The 19,096-nt window shown below is 33.0% G+C and overlaps 1 protein-coding gene across 1 annotated transcript; it reads right to left on the bottom strand.

The window, feature by feature from the left end:
- Nucleotides 1–584: 584 nt before the first annotated feature.
- On the bottom strand, nt 585–15,145 carry LOC146951669 (RAD3-like DNA-binding helicase protein). The gene is made up of 28 exons (XM_085753973.1): nt 14,598–15,145; nt 14,449–14,503; nt 14,229–14,304; nt 13,815–13,879; nt 13,685–13,729; nt 13,494–13,594; nt 13,256–13,397; nt 12,962–13,023; nt 12,811–12,884; nt 12,652–12,722; nt 10,763–10,850; nt 10,618–10,690; nt 10,420–10,515; nt 9,609–9,717; nt 8,391–8,484; nt 8,220–8,303; nt 7,987–8,143; nt 7,556–7,752; nt 6,282–6,326; nt 5,982–6,010; nt 5,769–5,890; nt 5,626–5,673; nt 5,063–5,187; nt 4,673–4,968; nt 1,609–2,497; nt 1,368–1,439; nt 913–1,032; nt 585–819 (listed from the first exon to the last, which is right to left on the bottom strand). The coding sequence occupies exons 1-28, from the start codon at nt 14,923–14,925 to the stop codon at nt 784–786; spliced, it is 3,699 nt and encodes a 1,232-aa protein (XP_085610099.1). The 5' UTR covers nt 14,926–15,145; the 3' UTR covers nt 585–783.
- Nucleotides 15,146–19,096: the final 3,951 nt, after the last annotated feature.

Genomic DNA, 19,096 nt, shown 5'->3' with positions numbered 1-19,096 from the left:
AACTTGATCTATGTGAAAACCACTTATTTAGATTGAAAGAAAAGAGAAAAAAGATGTAGAGGGGTGATTCTAGGTCAAAAAATGACCTAAAACCACCCCTCCTCGATGAACGAAGGGGAAAAAAAGTTTAGAGAGAAGTTGGAGTTTCTCTCACTAGAAAACTAGTTGCTAGCATTTGACTTAATGGCTCTTGTTAGCAACTTGTTAGTATTGCCTTGATTGAAAATACAAAACATGTAAACTGTTATTGACTTAAATGCAAATATTGCTCATGACTTTAAGGTATTGCAACATTTTATGAAAAAAAAAAAATTTAGAAATTAATATAGATAGAATTTACACTCATGAGGAAGAGAAAGCAACAATTATTAAATATTTGAAGAACCATTCTACTGCTTGTTGGGTGAAGAGCATTTTACGTTGGCAATTTCAATGGCAAGAAAAAAAACATGCAAAAAAATAAAACCTTAGCTATAGAATACCAGGTTAGAAAATTTGCTTAGTTTGAGAAGCCTTTTTTTATTTGATCGTTTTTTTCTTTCCCTGGGGTTAGATTTTTATCCTTTGTTCTCAAAAAATAAGCATTGAAAATAATTCTGTAAGTAAATTAACAAAATGAAAATAAATTAAGATTCTTGTAATCATTAGCCAAGATATATGCAATGATAACAAACTCAAACTAAACAAGTCCTTAATTACACCAGATGCACTGACGACCAAGTCATTCTTTGATTCAATTTTCGAGAGAACACCATCCCTACCTCAATTATTGCCAAACTAGCTTTAACATTCTGCATAAGGCGACCCTCTTAGTTTTGGCTGCATCATTTGAAAAATAAAACAAATAGTATAAGAGAAAGGAATAACCAACCATTAACAGAAAATTGCTTAAAGCATTGTTTAAATTTTGACCTTTGATTTTCTAGACTTCCAGACTTCTGATTTCCCTGGTTGGGGAACATAAGAATATTTCTCAAAGGAATTTAAGGCTGCAACTCCATCCATGCCAGAGTCGGTAATTGGTGAAAAATCCTAAAGCAATTAAAAAGCGATTATCTAACTATTTATGTTTCACAATAATTTCAAAAGTAAAGATGAAACTTTCCATATGTATTGAATATAGCAATAATCACTTTCTTAATTCAATAAAATAATTCAAGGTCAATATACCAAATAGGAAATAAAACGAAAGCAAAAGACCATTTGGTGTAGTTTTGGTGTTCCATATCTTCAATTCAAATTATAGCCATAAAATTATTACTTTTGGCATAACGCTAGAAAAAGTATTGGTTATTCTATTGTCACTCAACAGCAGTTAAATATTAGCTTCATACAAAAGAGTAGCTAACGGTATGATTTAATCTTACCACTTCCTCTGAAGCACTTTTTCCTGCTTCTTCTTGGTTTTTCACTTCCAAAGAATCAAAGAAAAACAATATCTGTGGTGAATATGTTAGTGAATGCATTAATCAAAAGAACAGCAAATAGAAGAATTGATAGCTGAAACTGGACCAGTTGAAACAGCAGATAATGATAAAAAAAATAAAAAAAAAAATAGATTTAAGCACTAGTGAAATAAGGTTGTCTGATGTTAGTTGTAAAATTCACCTTGTCAAGTAACTTAGCATTTGAAGAATTGGTTGCCATGATCTGAACTCCGAGCAAATTGTTGCTATTGCTGCAGAAGGGACAAAAAATTGTGCTGAAAACACACCCATCTTCTGGACACCATATACCTTCTTCCTGTGTACTTTTAGGTATTCTATTGCAAACACGTTGATCAACAAATGAAGAATCAGTAACAATAACTGGTACCCTCTTTTCTGCATCAGCGGTGTATGTTGCAAGTCTTTTTTTCAAAAGGAATCTCAAGTGAACTATTGATGATGAAATCAAAGAGCATGTAAGAGATAGATGGTTCTCATGTCGTCCCAATGGGTTTTTGCAGAGTGAACAAAATAGCAGTAACCTTTTGTCTAGTAGAGGGATAGTTAATGAACATGACCCAGGTAAATTGCTTGTTGGTAACTGAGGAGATTGCGAGTTTGAAATTCTTCCCAAACTACATTCAGTTTCATGGGTTGCCTCTCTAACTTCCACTGAGCTTTTTGTGTACCATTTCGGAGTGCTGACACAAGATGCTTCATGGTTTTCTTCTTCAATGAGGTTTATAAATGGTACTACCGTGGGCTTTCTCCTTTTCTGATTGTGAGAATTAACACTCGAATTCAAAGATGATTCTGGAATATTATTTGCAGTTACACTCTTTTCGGGAGTGACTGTGTTTGATATTTTACTTCCAGTAGTTGAAGACACTGGAAAACTTGACGAGTGATCCATTGCAAATTGATCAGAAGCCTCAATTATGGTGCAATCAGAATTGTCATCCTTAGAGTAATATGCGCTGCCAGCATCACTGGCAATATGTGAAGATGGGCTTTCCTTGATGGTGGGGGTTTCATCATGTGTAAATGTCACAGATGATGCCTCAGTGAACCTAAAAGAGATCTAAAGCATTTTAGCAGATAAAAAATAACAACCTTTTGTCCAAATGCAGCTGAGAATTAAGATACTAAGGTCGGTTGTTCATCCCCTAATTGAAAACCACAAATATCCCCCACCCATAACATGATAGAAAGACATACAAGCATAAGGTAAAATCCTACTTAAATTTCTATTTTTACGATTACATTTTAACAAAATAGTTAATCCAAGCAAGATCAATTGGTATTGTAGTTTCTGTAATTTCTGTGTATCTAATCAGACTGCACAAGGCTGTATTTACAATAAACACAAGTTAATGTGAGTGTTAATTCCAACCCCGATTAGCAACTAATTCGGGATTGTACAACTAATGCATACCAACCTCCTCTCGTTCCATAATCAACACATTACACATTGAGAAGGAATGGCCTAGATGGGTATTGGGAGACACAGTTATATAAAGTATTACTTTTCTAAGGGACTTATCAACCTAAATTGCTAATTGGAAATAATCAAAATTGTCTAGACGTCCATCACCCTTGACAATAAATCAGCAACATGGTTATCTTCCCTTTCTTAAATTGTACCTCAAAATCATACCACAAGAGCTTGGACACCCACTTTGGCGGTTCCTCTTCAGCACTCTGTTCTACAAGTTATTTCAACTTTCTTTGGTTTGCACGAAATATGAAATGATTCCCCTTTAAGAATGACCTCCAATTTTGCAATGCAAGACTGTGGAATAAGTTCCCTTTCATACACAGATTTTAGCCTAACCCTGAAGCATTGGTTTCAATTTCAAAGGGTACCTTGAAAATTGGTATTTCCAACGGGAGTAATTACACCACTGATTCCTTCAAAGCTGCAATGTTGTCATGGCCTCCTCTCCCCACATAATATTATTCTTCAACAATTGAGTCAATGGTAACACCTCTTAGGTGGCAGCTCTGTATTTGTACTAAGCAAATCCTTGTATTCCTGAAGCAACTCCTCTAATCCTTCCACCAGATCCAACTCTTTTAGAGGACACAATGTTAACATCCTCAATTTCACATGATAAGCTCCAATATTCCAACTTGTTTGATTTAGATAGAAGATGAATGAATCATGAATATCTGTTTATTATCTTATAAGAGAAGGCAATGCATCTCTATATATAAATACTGAGCCACCTAACTAACTGAAACAGAATGACTTCACCAAATGTTCAGAGATAAAATCATGGGATGCATAGGTCAACCAATTCAATCAAGCCAACCAATTCAATCACCCCTTTCCCCAAAATTGGAACCCCATAACTTAAAGGATTTTCGTGAGGTCATCCTTGCCACACTACCCATGTACAATTATAGTGGTTTCACTTCTCCACCTTCAGTCTCATGATCTCATCTTCCCCTTGTTCTCCTACTACCAGTTCTTTCCTATCCTTGCCAAGAATCATAAAGTGTAAAAAGCTTACGAACAGGTCATAAGTTATTCCAAACAGTCACACAAGTGATTATGCCAGTGGATAAGATCAAATAAGCCAATCCAAATAGCACCTGTGCTGGTCATAAAATCCCCTTTAAAAACCTCTTCCTCACTCTCAATCCCACCCAAAACTCAGAATGCCCAATTGTATGTTTATTGAATGGAAGCTGAGCAAAAGCTCTTACAATAGCAAAATGAAAGATAAATTGTAAAAGGAAATGATCCCAATCAACCCCACAGCCATGCTCCTCAGAGATAGAGAAAATTCTACCTAACCATAATGGTCACTCTAATATTCTTGCATAACCAACAGAACTCACTCACCTCACTATTTATACCTACTCACACATAACAAACTTGCCGACTAAGCAGCCTACCCAACCTTTATTACCTTATACTTTTTCTTTATCAGCCCTCATTCGTGTCTCTATCACACCCGGAGACCTGGAACCTTAGGCCCATTTGTCTCTTTCTTCTTTCTATTTCTTCTGTTGCACCCATTGTTAATGGGCCTCCTATTCACGGTAGACCTATGACATGCCTATAATTTTTTATATATGAAGGCCAAAGAACACAAACTAGGAGGTATAACTAAATAAAGATTCTGGTCAACACTGACTCCGCAAGCTAGATATGTTCAACATTAAGTTTAGTTGCCAAAAAAACACCATCCAATTAAAAATAAAATGTTCAAAAACAAGGGGGAAAACAAGAATACCTTTCCGTCAGATTACAACATTGGAGGTTAATATGGTCTTTGAAACTGTATGTGTTACTATTCCTTGGAGCTGATGGCTGACTTTCACCAAGATTGTGAGAGCTCGGAATCGGTGTGGGAATAGAGATTTTATCCTCAATAACCGACGTCTCTTTCTCAGCTCCATTTCTAGACTTGTTCAGTTTCTGATTTTTCTTCTTTGGAAACCACATATTTCCATCCTGGTTTTGAACACCATCATCATCATTTAAGTTCAAATTCTTTGTGGCATGCAATGTAACCAAGCCATACCGCTCCTACATCAAGTTAAACGCATCAATAATTCTTTCGCACCAAGCCCAAAAAAGTAACATGGAAGGTAAAACTAAGCCAACATGTCATGTCATGTACCTTGGCATTCTCAAAGAATGATTTTAGTTTCTCCAGTGACAAATCAAAACTGTCATACACTCTCAAGGGTTTTCTTAACCACTTCGAAATAAATGCTTTATTCCTTTCTTCACGAAAGCGTTCATCTAATTCAACAATAACATTTACACTTATTATGGTAAAAATGGTCCAAAAACAATATCAAATAAACCATAGTTCAACAATAGACCACACTGCAAAAAGGGGAAAAGACAAGGAAACAAAACAACTTGATTCTAATTTCTAAACCAAAAAGATGGTTTGAGACAGAACTGCCTGCTCTCTAGTTATTCACCAAATGTTATGGTGTCTACAAAAATCCAAAATAAACTTAAAAGAATCAGTTTTGAACAAGATAATACAAAGATCAAAATTTAAAAATCACCAAGGTAGTATTCCTTACTCTAGAAAACTTGGCTAATTCAACCTTCCTTCATTTCCAAATTTGAAACAAGTTTCTAAATTCTAAATCTAAAAAAGACATGAACAAGATAAAAGGTGGAAAAGAACTGAAATAATTGGCATTGGCAGTTCAGTATGATTACCCAATAGGATGACTGCTCCATAATCAAGTCTATGTCGTATACACCGCCCTGCAAAATGTAGAAGGTAACCAACATAGCTAAGAAAGTAGAAAAAAAATCTGCTTTGGTTAGAATATGATAAATAAATCAGAACCAAGTTTTACCTGCTGCTTGATTTAAAGCTCGGAATGCTTGGTGGCAGTACCACTCATTTCCTCCTAACAGTTGTTTAGATGATTTGAATGTGTCGTTATACTTCTTCTTTAGTGCAACTTGAATATCATACCTGTTACAATAAATCAGGCAGTCAGAGAAATGTATTCCCCCTGTAGGTGCCTTATCAAGAATATTTACAATAGAAAAGAAAATATTCTTACATGTTTGGAAATGGGATACCAACAATGATCTAGGATAGTCAAGAACGTACAATTTTTATTTTTAGTTAAAAATTACATTGATTAATAAAACTGGTGTGTATAATCTGTAATCAAAGCCATGCCAGCTACAATTTTACCACTTTAATAATCGTAATAGTAAACCTTTATTTTTCTTTTAATAATCTGAAAATATACATTATTTTAATCAACTCAAGATACAGCGTGGCCAAATAAGACCAGGATATCTCCCCCTCCTTAAAGTGAACAATTAAGTAAATTTATAAGTAGAAAGAAGGATACAACTGCTCTGGCATTATCATCAGAGAAATCAATTCCTTCAGAAACCTGCAAGCATTATATAAAATACAATCATATAATGAGCTCATTTGCACATTTGTGGTGAAGGTATATGTTGAATAAGAGAAAACATGGTATAAAATGCTGAAACTGTGTCTCAACTAAACAGTGGAGTCAGTTTCGTAAAGGCTTGAGGCAATATGAAAAATATAGGGTCAACTTAATAGTCATGATAAAAGAGACAAGATAATATAAGTCATATTTTGCTATAATCTAGCAATTGTTGAGTCATTAGGATACAAGAATAACTCAATCCTGTCTCTTCATCATATCTTGTCCACCTAGATAAACTAGACAAATTTCTATCTTGATAGGAGGGTTGGATTAGAAACCAATAGGATCGGCTAGGAGCTTGTTTCAACATTAACCCTAATAAAAATATTATTTTAAAATATAATATAAAATATTTAAATTAAAAATAATAATAAACATAATTTTAAAAACAATATGTAATCTTTAAACACACTTAATTTACTATTATATACGATACAAAAAAAATTAAAAAATCTAATAAAATTTAAATATTTATAATAAAACTAAAAATAGAAAATTATATAAAATTAAAATTGTAAAATAATAAACTTAAACAGACCAATATATGTCAACTTTTTATCTTACAAGCTGGGTAAGCAGATATTTATTTATCTTGTACCAATTAAAATATTCACATCAGTATGTTCTTTTTTTCAATAACTGTGTTTTAATCATAGTTTATTTTAATTAAATGAAGCACAAAGAAGAAGCTGGATAGACTTGCTGGTTAAGACTTTTGCAGTTGATCTTTGTTTACTTTATAGGGATTTAGATAAAGGAGAAAAGAGAAAAAATAAAGTTTTGATTGAAATATGATTATGTTTATTATTTGATATTTTGATGCCAAGATTAAGCCTTGAATTTAATTTAGAATAATACTAGACTTCTAATTCTTATCAAAAAAGGAAAACAAAACATGATAGTAATTAAAAGTATAAAACCCAATCCTAAGAGCTAATATGAAAGGCCATAATATAGTGTTATGTTTTGAAATTAATCTTAGATAAGAATATAATGGAATGGTTCCATGCTCCATTTTTTGGAATGGAATAGATCAAAATGAAAATACTGTTTCCCTCGTGTACTACTGCAGCACTTCTAACTTTCTAAAATGTAGCGAAAATCAAATTGCAAGTACATAATTTTTAAGCAACATCTAAGGGATGGGTAAAATTGTGATGCACCTTTCCTCGACAAACACCAAGTAAAGCTGCTCCTCCTTTCTTAGTATCCTGTATGGAATCAACTGCATGGAAGTGATTTAGATCAGTTTTCTTAATCCTTCTTTTCCTTCCAGAAGCAGGTTTTTTGTCATGATGAATTGAGTCATAATAACCCTTCAATGTAAGTTCAAAATCATCTTGGCTTCCCCCCTTTGATTCTGCATACCAAGTACAAACATAATACAGTTTCTTAATGCAACCCAAAACAATGTGACGACAAGAACCTTTTAGATATTAACAACAAACCAAATTAAATCTTCTCAATTTTAAGGTTTGCATTTTTAAGAAAAAAAGGATCGCCAAAAGAAAAGGCAAATAAATAAACAGAAACTACAATCTTAAATCAATTTCATAATTCATTGAGTATTAGGAAGAAGATAAGGATTACTCACCAACAAAAAGGGGCTTTTCTGCCTTGAGTCGAGACCATTGACCTGTTTCAGACCATCGGGTGCATAATTTTTCCATCAATTTATAACTTGGAAAGAACACAAGACAACCACCTGAAACAATCTTGAAGATTTCCTCTAAAGATCTTCCAACTGCATCCTATACCAAAACTTATAATCAGCAGATGTATTCAAAGAGGATAGAATAGTGAAAAATAGTTACTGAGGATGGATACCTGGAATGCATATACATCAGCAGTTTTGTAACTTGCATTCAAAGGATAATTACCAGGACCAGTGGAGATTATAGCAGGCCACACCTGTACGCAAAAGGTTATTATTTAGAAAACAGGCACTTACATGACAGCAGATAATCAACTTTAAGGATAAGAGAGAGTAGCACAGACCTGTGAATCAGTGTCAATTACATGTGGAGCTTCAAGATTAGTTTCAAACTTAACTCCAAGTTCAGAAGAAAACGACGTCATTGGTGACAGTGTCCTAAAAATACCCCAAATTGATAAGTCGATGATACTAGAATATCGTTACGAAACAGAGATGCTATTAACTGAACTCACTTCTATACAAGTTTTGACCCTCATGCCAAGTGTTGCAGCAGTTAAGAAAACAAATAACAATCAGCAATATATGATATTGATATATCATATTGATCACTTATTTGGTGAAACTTTAACCACAAATGCTTAATGCGGCGTTGCCTCACTGGAACCGAATTTCAACAAATGTATTTCAACAAATGTTTTACACAGAACATGCCATTAGAAATCGAGTTATTTCTGCTACTCAGACATAGCATTTGGGCAAAAGCACCAACTTTATTATGCATGCTCAGAACCCCTGGGGTTATAAGGAAAGATAGGTTTAAATAACTTGTTAGTATGTGTAATATGCCTCAATTCCAGCTTTGGTGCCTTACTGCCTGTAAAAAAATATCTTACTGGTTCAAATCCCTATGGAAAAGTTATTTTTAGTCCATGTAATATTTATCCACAACATAATTGCATCCTTGTTACATGTGTACCGTATTTATTAATAGAGACCGTATAGGGACTGGCTCCAGCATGGATGAGTATTACAGGGACTAAAAACACAGTATAAGGACTGGCTCCAGCATGGGCAAGTATTACAGGGTCTAAAAACAAGGACTAAAAGCAGATTTCCTATATTTCATGAATTAAAACAGACTGTAATTTTTTAAGGACTAAACCAGAAAATGTGCACATGGCATGGATTAAAGAGATGTTTAAACCAATGTAGTATCATGTTAGTTTGGGGGATTTTAACATAACATTTGAGAAGGTTAATTCCATTAATATCTATATAATAAAAGGTTTGGGCCATTTCCCAGCAAGCCAGGTCCACATAAACCCAGGGCAGGCTATGAATATAATTACATGCTTACATGAAACTGGACTTATTTGGCCTGAACATAATTGGCCCGTTATCAATCTGACCCATCAGGCTACTTTATAAGATCAGGCTGTTTAACAGGCATGTATGTGCCTCTCAAGAATACATGGTTGGAACAAAAGAAAAAAAATCAAATAATTAATGTCCTCAACGTGTAGACACTTGGCCCCTGAATGCAAATTCACGATGCTTACCCAGAAGTCAATATGACTGATAAAGAAAGATCAGCAACATCTCTAAACACAGCAGCTGGATTCAAGCACCACAGACTTAAAGTGTGTGTCCAGTTTCCAGAAGCTCTTCCTGACATAGAATCAAAGAACAATGCTCATTGATGCAGAAATTTTCAGGCAGAGACAGCAGAGATTTACTACCATTTGAAACTTTTACAATGTCATTAATCAATTTATCCTGCTACTAGTTTCCCAATCATACAAATAGAAGCCATCATTTGTCTTCACAAACTAACTACACTATTTTATATATCTAAGTTCAAGTCTACTTTTTCCTTTATTAACAGATTAAGTCCTGATGACGGAATAAAGTTCTGAGTAAGTACATTATGAACAACAGCTTCAATATCAATACAAGAACCCATATATCATTCTAGAACTTCTTAGCCTGTTAGGTTTAACTCAACCCTAGCTCAACTGGTGAGAATTACCCCAACCTTATAAGTTACTTTTGCCAAATGACCCATATCACTAGTTGATGTAGAATATAAATACATTGGAAATAATTTGATTCTTTATATTTAATATTAAAAAAAAAAAAAATCAAATTTCTCTACATAAATGTTTAATATTTGATGATTTATATTCTCATATTTGAATTATGTTTAATATTTGATGATTTATATTCTCATATTTGAATTGTACATCCAAAATTTCCATTCATATAATCAAAAGGTTTTCAAACCATTTCCCATTTAGCTACATGTGGATAACAACATTGACATTTGGGGTTTTGCTTGACATTATTGATTGTTGGACTGCAACTACTTACTATCATGTTTTCTAACAGTTCGCTGAAGAGCAAGCTGGTAATCCAACATATGAGATCCATTTTTTGAGAAGAAATAGGATAGTGATGAGAATAAGCCTGAAATGAGATTGATAAAGATTATTGGTAATAGCAGATACTCTGAGGTAGGTAAATAACTGAAAAACGAAATGTGTGTGTTAAAAAAACATAATCCCAAACCTTCCAATGTTATCACTGACATGCCACTTAAATGCGGTTCATCTGCTTCCAAGTCAGTATAAACTTTGATTGCCTTGATAAATGATCAAGTTGTCAAATAGCATGCAAAATAAGAATAATCCAACATGCCAAACAAATGAGATACCTTAGTAGCACATTCTAGCAAGATAGGGAAGCACTGCTTTGAAATATTTGCTTCTTCAAGCTCTTGTAAAGCCTTATCACCAGTCCAACTATAGATAAAAACGGCTTATGTTAATAAATCACGGATATAGCTTTTATATTACGAGGCTCTGGATGATACATAGGTTATATATTTTTTCAAATACCAATTCAAATAAGGCAAAAAGATTAACTGAGTTATAAGCAATCCTTCAGTTCTCACATAGTTAATGAAATGCACCATTTCAAAAAAAAAAAAAAAAACTAAACTAAAGCAAACAAAACCCATGACCCTTCTCCCTCATTTCTTCACTTTTCCATTTTCATTTTCTTCTTCTCTGTTTCAACAACACCCCCTTTCTATTTTCCATCTTACATGCAACTAAGTAGCAGGCTGCTAGCAGATCCAAAGTTTGAGCATTATTACACTTTTAGTAATCCTCCTTGATGGGCGACCCTTTTGTTTGTGTATATTTTGAGTCTGTGTATTCTGCATCTATATTGTAGTATAGAAATATCTTTATTTTGAGATTTGCAAGCTTTATATATGTTATCGTTGAGATTCTGGTTGGGAATACTTGTTTGTAAACATGATTCTGATATTGGGAGTATTGAAAACAGAGGGATACTCTGTCGAAATTTTCAGTAAATCATAATTCAAAAGAGGTGGAGGAAGACCTAGAAAAACTATAACAGAAACTATTAGGAAAGATTTAGAGGTTAATGAATTTGATCAAAATATAGTTTACGATAGAACATTATCGTGTAATTTGATCCATGTAGCTGACCCCACTTAGTGGGATATTGTTGTTGTATAGTTCAAAATAAAATTTGATTCAGGATCTAATTTTATATTTGTTTGTCAAAATAGTGACCAAAAAATAATGTAATTTCCCAAGCATATTTAACTTCTTGTTCCTTATTAGGAGTGAAACTGGTATAAAATGTAAGATATTATAATTACAATTAACGGTAACAACCCAAGCTAATCAGAAATAAAACAGCGCCATGCCAGGATAGAAGGAGCAACAATGTTTCTAATAAAATTGTATCGTGGAAGAACATGACAGCGTAATCTCCTTTTCCCAATACCTCAGCTGGATCTGATTATTTAAAGTTTCAAACAACTTATAGTTATATCAGCTTCTAATTTCCTTTTCCCAATCTCCTTTTCCCATGTCAAAGTTTGTTCAGATAGTTGAGAAGAATAGTTTGAATTCAGACAATAATTTATGCGATTTAAATCTGAATCAGCTTCTAATTTATTGTCACTATTTATTATCCTCTGTTTTTTAGTGAGTTTGGATTCATGGTGTAGTGTGACTTTCTCTCCTATCATTTGCGATTTTGGTAAAAAAAAAACTAAATGTTTAATTACTTTGAATGAAAATTGATTTTCTCTATAGTCTATGCCATGGTTTGAGTGTAAATGATAAAAAGGTAGCATTTGTGTTAAGTTTATGTTTTATATCAAATATCAAATTTTCTTTTAGCGTAGAAATATTCAAACATAAACCAATTCACTTCAATTTCAATAAAACCAACTACATAATATCATGTTCACTAAAAGCATATTTATTAAACGCTCGCCCGAACTCACACCAAGCTGTATCTGATTGGTCGTAATCCCTAATCACATCATGATAGACTGCCTTTATATTCCAGCACTGTATGATGCCATTTTGATAAGAGGAAAAACTTATTATCTCATCTCCGAAATCACACTTTACATTGTGTTTATATCAAGTCATAGCACACCAACTTCTATAATAATTGGGATCTTTAGAGTGTCATAATAAAAATTACCAAATGAATAATTATATTTACAAAATATAAATAGAGGCATACAGACTGATAAGTGCCTTAACTTACCATGACACATAGTGCTGAAAGTCACGTTTTTCCAGAGTAGTTTTCTTCTGTTCCATCCAGCTAGTAAGGCCCTGAACAGAAGTACTCAGTAAAATATACATTCACCGAGGATAAACTTATATAGTCAAGCATTTCAAACCCAATATCTAAACTAATTACCTGTGTCATTTCATACAGGGGTAGGTAAATTGCAATATCTGAATGACATAGTTGCTCAAGCTCCATTTGTAGTTCTTTTGAAAGTATGACCAATTAGTTAACATCGTCATTAAAATGATAAAAACAGAAGCTATAGAGATTCAGAACATACTGTCCAATGTATCTTCTTCAATATCCACACTACCAGCATCACGACTGATGTCCTCTATATTGCTGCAAAGTTCAAACATGTAAAGGTCGGTTATATAGGGAAGAAACGGATATAAGCTACTACCGAAGTTTAACTCAGCTCTAGCCTGGCTTGCATACAACTGATGTGAAGAAAAAAAAAACATCTGGAACCCATTAATAATTGTAAAAGAAATAATAAAGCCAGCACAATTTAACCCAAATCCTAAAACTGTCTTGTTAACTTGCAAACAAATAGAAAAGATGCAAAGCTTACTGAGCTTCATCGAATATCACGATGGCTCCTTGAATATCCACCTCCATTGCTCCCCGAATGACTGGATTAATGATGTAGTTATATGGACAAAATACCAACTGTGCATCATTTGACATAGAACGGGCGGCATAATAAGAGCAACCTGAAAGAGCATATAATACAATGCTTGTAATTAACATGGATTAGTGTAAAATTTAAATAAATAAAAGGCAAATATTACAGCAGTAAAAAACCTAACCTTTCACCGATTGTCCAACTTTAACAAGATCTTCTATGTCATGCACCTCATTGCATCCTCCTTTCTGAAGGGAAGGATGAGCTTTGACTTTCTGTACACTTCTGCTTATCGGGAAGTTTCTTATTCCAGTTACTTCAAGAAGAGTGGTATAAAAATATATTGAAAGCATGCGTGGATAAGACTACACTTACTTGAACTCTGGACATCCTATAACCTTATCTTTCAAAAGTTGTTTACTGAGAACATTTATGAAATATATCAGTACGCATAATATAAATAAATTCTCATAAATAAAATAAAAAAAGGTGAGGTAAAAGCAACCATTCTTCGTCTATGTTCTCTCTGCCACGTATATTTTTATTGGTGCAGTAATGCTTCCGTGATGCCTGACAAAATAAGAGGGGGGAAATACTCAGCTAGATCCATATGATTTTAAGATTATGGTGCTTAATGTAATATATCTCTCAGTATATGCAAATATGACAGGTAAAATGGCAAGGTAAATTTCACATAAAACCTCGACTAAATTAGAATCCTTATCATATTAGTTGGTATCTCACTATCTCGTCAACAATGCTATATAATTTAGTTGTAATATGATTGACAAACAAATTAAATTGACAGATTAATATCAAATAAGTTCACATTGTTCAAAAGGACGTATATGTATAAATTTCATTAAGAAAAAATGACAAATTCAAAAGGATCATAATGCAATGGGTTCCTTCAACCTACCAGCAAAGCCATGGGCACCCTGTATGAAGTTTTGCGCAATTCACGAACCAATTGAGTAATTTGTGAGTGTGTTCTCCTAGTACATGAGAAAATCAAAACAAAAAAAAAAAAATAGTTAAATTTTAGGATATAGAGAACGGCATTGAAATTCTGGAACAATCTAAGATGATAATTATAAATTGAGCAATGGTAAGAAATGAAAAAGAAAAAAAAAACGTACGAGGCATAATAAATAGTAGGAACTGTCTTTTTCTTGAGCTTCTTATTGGTAGGTTCTGACGATGGAAAGTGTGATTGGTTAAGAAAGATTATCCAAATAATAAAATAAAATAAAATGAAATGAATTGGAATTTGAAGGGAGATACATACCTAAAGGAAGTAAAACCTCGTCGAGAAGAAATCCACCGCCGTCAGCGAGAGGATCGGCGGCGGCGGTTGGCGGAGGGGTGGGTTTATAATGTTGCTGCCAAGCGAGAGAGGAACATAGAAGAGAAAGGGATTTACCGGTGCCAGTGGGGGATTCGAGTAACGCGTGAGAGTGGCCTTCTTTCTGAGCTCGATTAAGGGTTGAGATAACTCGACCCATAAACGCGAATTGAGAACCGTAGGGTTGGTATGGAAATTCGACGGGAAGACCTCCGATGTGGTATACATTTTTAGGGTTAGGTTTTTTCTCGGCGGAGGAAGAGGAATACATTTTTAATTTCACTACTACGGATCACAGGTGGTATGGTATTAGTGCTCTTCTGTATTTTCCATTCTTTAGGCGGGAATTCTGTTTTCCTTCTTAATTTCATTTTTATCAAGGCGCCAACTCTTCAAGCTTCTCACTTACACTTCGTCATTTTTTTTTTTCCTTCTTCTTTCTTTTTTTGCGATAACTATGCTTATACGCGCAATATACACGCAAGTGAGTTGGATTGCTTTAATGGGGAGTAAATAGTCAATTACCCCCCTAAAATTGTAAGTTTCGTCAATTACCCCCCTGAAATTAACAAAACTTCAATTACCCCCCTGAAATTGCACAACGTTGATCAATTTACCCCCTCCGTCGAATTTTTCTGTTAGTCAAGATGATGTTTTGCAAATACCCCCTGAAGTTTTACACTTATGTTCAAAATGCCCCCTGAACTTGAAAATTTATATATTTTTTTCTTATCCTTAAAAGTGATTGCATTATCACTTAATTGTGGAGCATATTAGCTAAATTTTGACGGTATACAACCATATATTGGCAGAATGGTAGAACAAAACTTAGCTAATATGGACTAATTATCCAAACAATGTAGTTTAAGTCAATCCTTTTAAGCACATCCTAAAAACACACCACTCACTAAAATTACTCTATCTAAACAGACATTGAGGTTTCTCTCTATTTGTAACATTAAGGAATTCTAGCAATAGAAAAGTGAATCTATGAAAATTTGACTAGTTAAGGAATTCATAATCGAGGCTCCAACTTCTAACAACCTTAAGACAATACTAACTACCTGCAAATATGATTAGAAAATGGTAGCTAGGAATATATAGAATCCGGAAAATGGTAGCATATATTGCACCATCCTTTTGAAAATTATTGTAGGTTTTACCAAATACTACCAATTTGTTCTACCATATTGTTAATATATGGTTGTATATCGTCAAAAACTTAGCTAATATGTTTCACAATTCAGTGATAATGCAATCACTTTTAAGGATAAGAAAAAAAATATAAATTTTCAAGTTTAGGAGGCATTTTGCACATAAGTGTAAAACTTTAGGGGGTATTTGCAAAACGTCATGTTTACTAACAGAAAAATTTGACGGATGGGGTAAATTGATTAACATTGTGCAATTTCAGGGGAGTAATTGAAGTTTTGTTAATTTCAGGGGGGTAATTGACGAAACTTACAGTTTCAGGGGGTAATTGACTATTCACTCCTTTAATGGGATATCCATCAATAAAATAAGGAGATATTTCTACCTTTACCTTTTTTTTTAATATATCTATTATTAATACTAGTGAAAAGACGGTTTCCGCTCTTTTTATTGCGTTAATGTTAAATTGGGTTTAAGTGCTTCCAGTTTCAAGATTAGAATCACTAATGACCAGGCCCGACCCTGGGAGGTGCAAACAGCTCAACAGATCTGGGCCTCCCCCAGTCATGGGCCTCAAAAAAAAATTAATACCCACTAGTACTACTGCCCTCCAAAAAAATTTTAATACCCCCGGCCATTTTATGTCCTCTTGTTTTAGCCTTTTAGGCCTATTAGAATTAGGTCCTCTTGCTTTTGGTGTTAGGTGGGGGTTCCTCATGTATACGGTAGTCATTTTCATCTTTGGGTGTACCGCATATATACGGCACCTTGTATTTATCTTTTAAAAAATATAAATAGAACATTGCTCTTTAAAAAAAAAATACGTTTTGATTTTATCACTGACCTCTTTTCATTCCTAGAGCCGAGTCACCGAATTCTTAGGGACGGCCCTGCTAATGACTCAATGAGTCTAACATTAACTGAACTAGGGAGTTGATTGGTGGCATAACAGCAACTTGCATTGAGCAATAATCTCACAAAAACTTAAATAGTAAAAAAAAATATAACAAAGAGCTCAGAGGTTTATCTTTTCATCCAGTGTTTCAGGAAAGGTGGTGTTACCCAACACACCACAGATAGTTTCATCATAACTCTCAGTATTACACCAGCCGGGAATCGAACCCGGGTCTGTATCGTGACAGGTAGGGGTGTTCGCGGATTGGATTGGTTCGGTTTTGGGAGGAAAAACCATTTGATTCAATCTCTTCGGTTTTGTTATTTGTTCATCCAATTGGTTTTGTTTTAAAATCAAATCCAATCTGATCCAAAAAAAGTCGGTTTGGATTGGATTGGTTTTTAGTTTTCATTGTTGTATATTTTTTCATTTTCTTTTAAGAAAATATATTATTTCATGGCATTTCAAAAAAAAGATAGGGTTACGAAAAAGATGAATAAGTAGAAAATAAAAGTAACATAAAGCAAATAAAAAAGTAGGTTAAAGAAAATAGTTACAGAATGGTAAATTAATAATCAATAGTATATATATAAAGTAAGGTTTTTTATGCCACGTGTCACTTCCACATTCATTCTCAATATTTTTATTGTTTTTTCTATTTTATTTAACATAAATATCTCAACAAACTTTTGATCTTATGCACTCAGTATTTTTTATCTCAACAAACTACACATCAATCAATCAATAGTATATATATAAAGTAAGGTTTTTTATGCCACGTGTCACTTCCACATTCATTCTCAATATTTTTATTATTTTTTCTATTTTATTTAACATAAATATCTCAACAAACTTTTGATCTTATGCACTCAGTATTTTTTATCTAAACAAACTACACATCAATCAATCAATCAATAGTATATATATAAAGTAAGGTTTTTTATGCCACGTGTCACTTCCACATTCATTCTCAATATTTTTATTGTTTTTTCTATTTTATTTAACATAAATATCTCAACAAACTTTTGATCTTATGCACTCAGTATTTTTTATCTCAACAAACTACACATCAATCAATCAATAGTATATATATATAAAGTAAGGTTTTTTATGCCACGTGTCACTTCCACATTCATTCTCAATATTTTTATTGTTTTTTCTATTTTATTTAACATAAATATCTCAACAAACTTTTGATCTTATGCACTCAGTATTTTTTATCTCAACAAACTACACATCAATCAATCAATAGTATATATATAAAGTAAGGTTTTTTATGCCACGTGTCACTTCCACATTCATTCTCAATATTTTTATTGTTTTTTCTATTTTATTTAACATAAATATCTCAACAAACTTTTGATCTTATGCACTCAGTATTTTTTATCTCAACAAACCACACATCAATCAATCAATAGTATATATATAAAGTAAGGTTTTTTATGCCACGTGTCACTTCCACATTCATTCTCAATATTTTTATTATTTTTTCTATTTTTAAAAACCAATATTTTATTTAACAAAAATCGGGTTTACGAGCTACTTGATCGGATTGCTCCGAAACATCCCCAGAAAATCAGAAAAAATTCAAGGACCATGACTCCCCTAGAAGGGTCTTCTTACGGGACTCCGCCCCTCAAAATCCAAAATTCCATCGTTTAGACCCATTTTTCATTTTTATTAATTTTCATATTCTCAGAAAAATCCGAAAAAATTTCCATTAGTTTTATTTGATTTTTAGAATTTTTTGGTACTATTTTTATATTTTTATGATTTTATTTGACAGGTTTTTAGCATTTTTTACTTAGTTTTTTTTGTTGTTTTTAAAAGGAAAACTCAAAACTGTTGAAATGTGAGAGAGTCTGATGACTGATTATACATAAGAATTGTCCGAATTATAAAATCCAAAATAGTAAACATGAATCAAAATTTTAAAATCCGGAATGCACAAGGGCATTTTTAGAAATTTTACAGGGCGCGGGAGAAGGCAATAGGGTGGGAAAGTAATAGTCCATGTTTAAAGGACCCAAAACTATTACCACTTGGACTAATTCATTATTGATTTTGTTACACTTTTTATTCTTGCATTGGACATTCATCTCATCATTTATATTTATTTTTAATTTTTTTGAAATATTTATATTTATTTTTATGATATTATTATAATTGTAAATTTAAATAAATTAAATCTAATATACTGACACGTGTATTCGTGCACACAAACTTATAAAACTTATTTAATATCTAACCCGGGCAACGCCGGGTCTCTAAACTAGTATTTCTTAAAGAAAGAAAAAAAATCAACATTATTAAAGAATAAGTCTAGAAAATAGTTACAAAATTGTAAATTAAGGAAACATTTTAGAAAAATTATATAATAATATATATATACAAG

Source organism: Medicago sativa, chromosome 1, assembly GCF_051527215.1.
Source record: "Medicago sativa cultivar Bolivia chromosome 1, Bolivia_mono, whole genome shotgun sequence".
Lineage (NCBI taxonomy): Eukaryota > Viridiplantae > Streptophyta > Magnoliopsida > Fabales > Fabaceae > Medicago > Medicago sativa.
The sequence above is the reverse complement of the archived record's forward strand: the minus strand, read 5'-3'. Positions and strand labels throughout refer to the sequence as shown.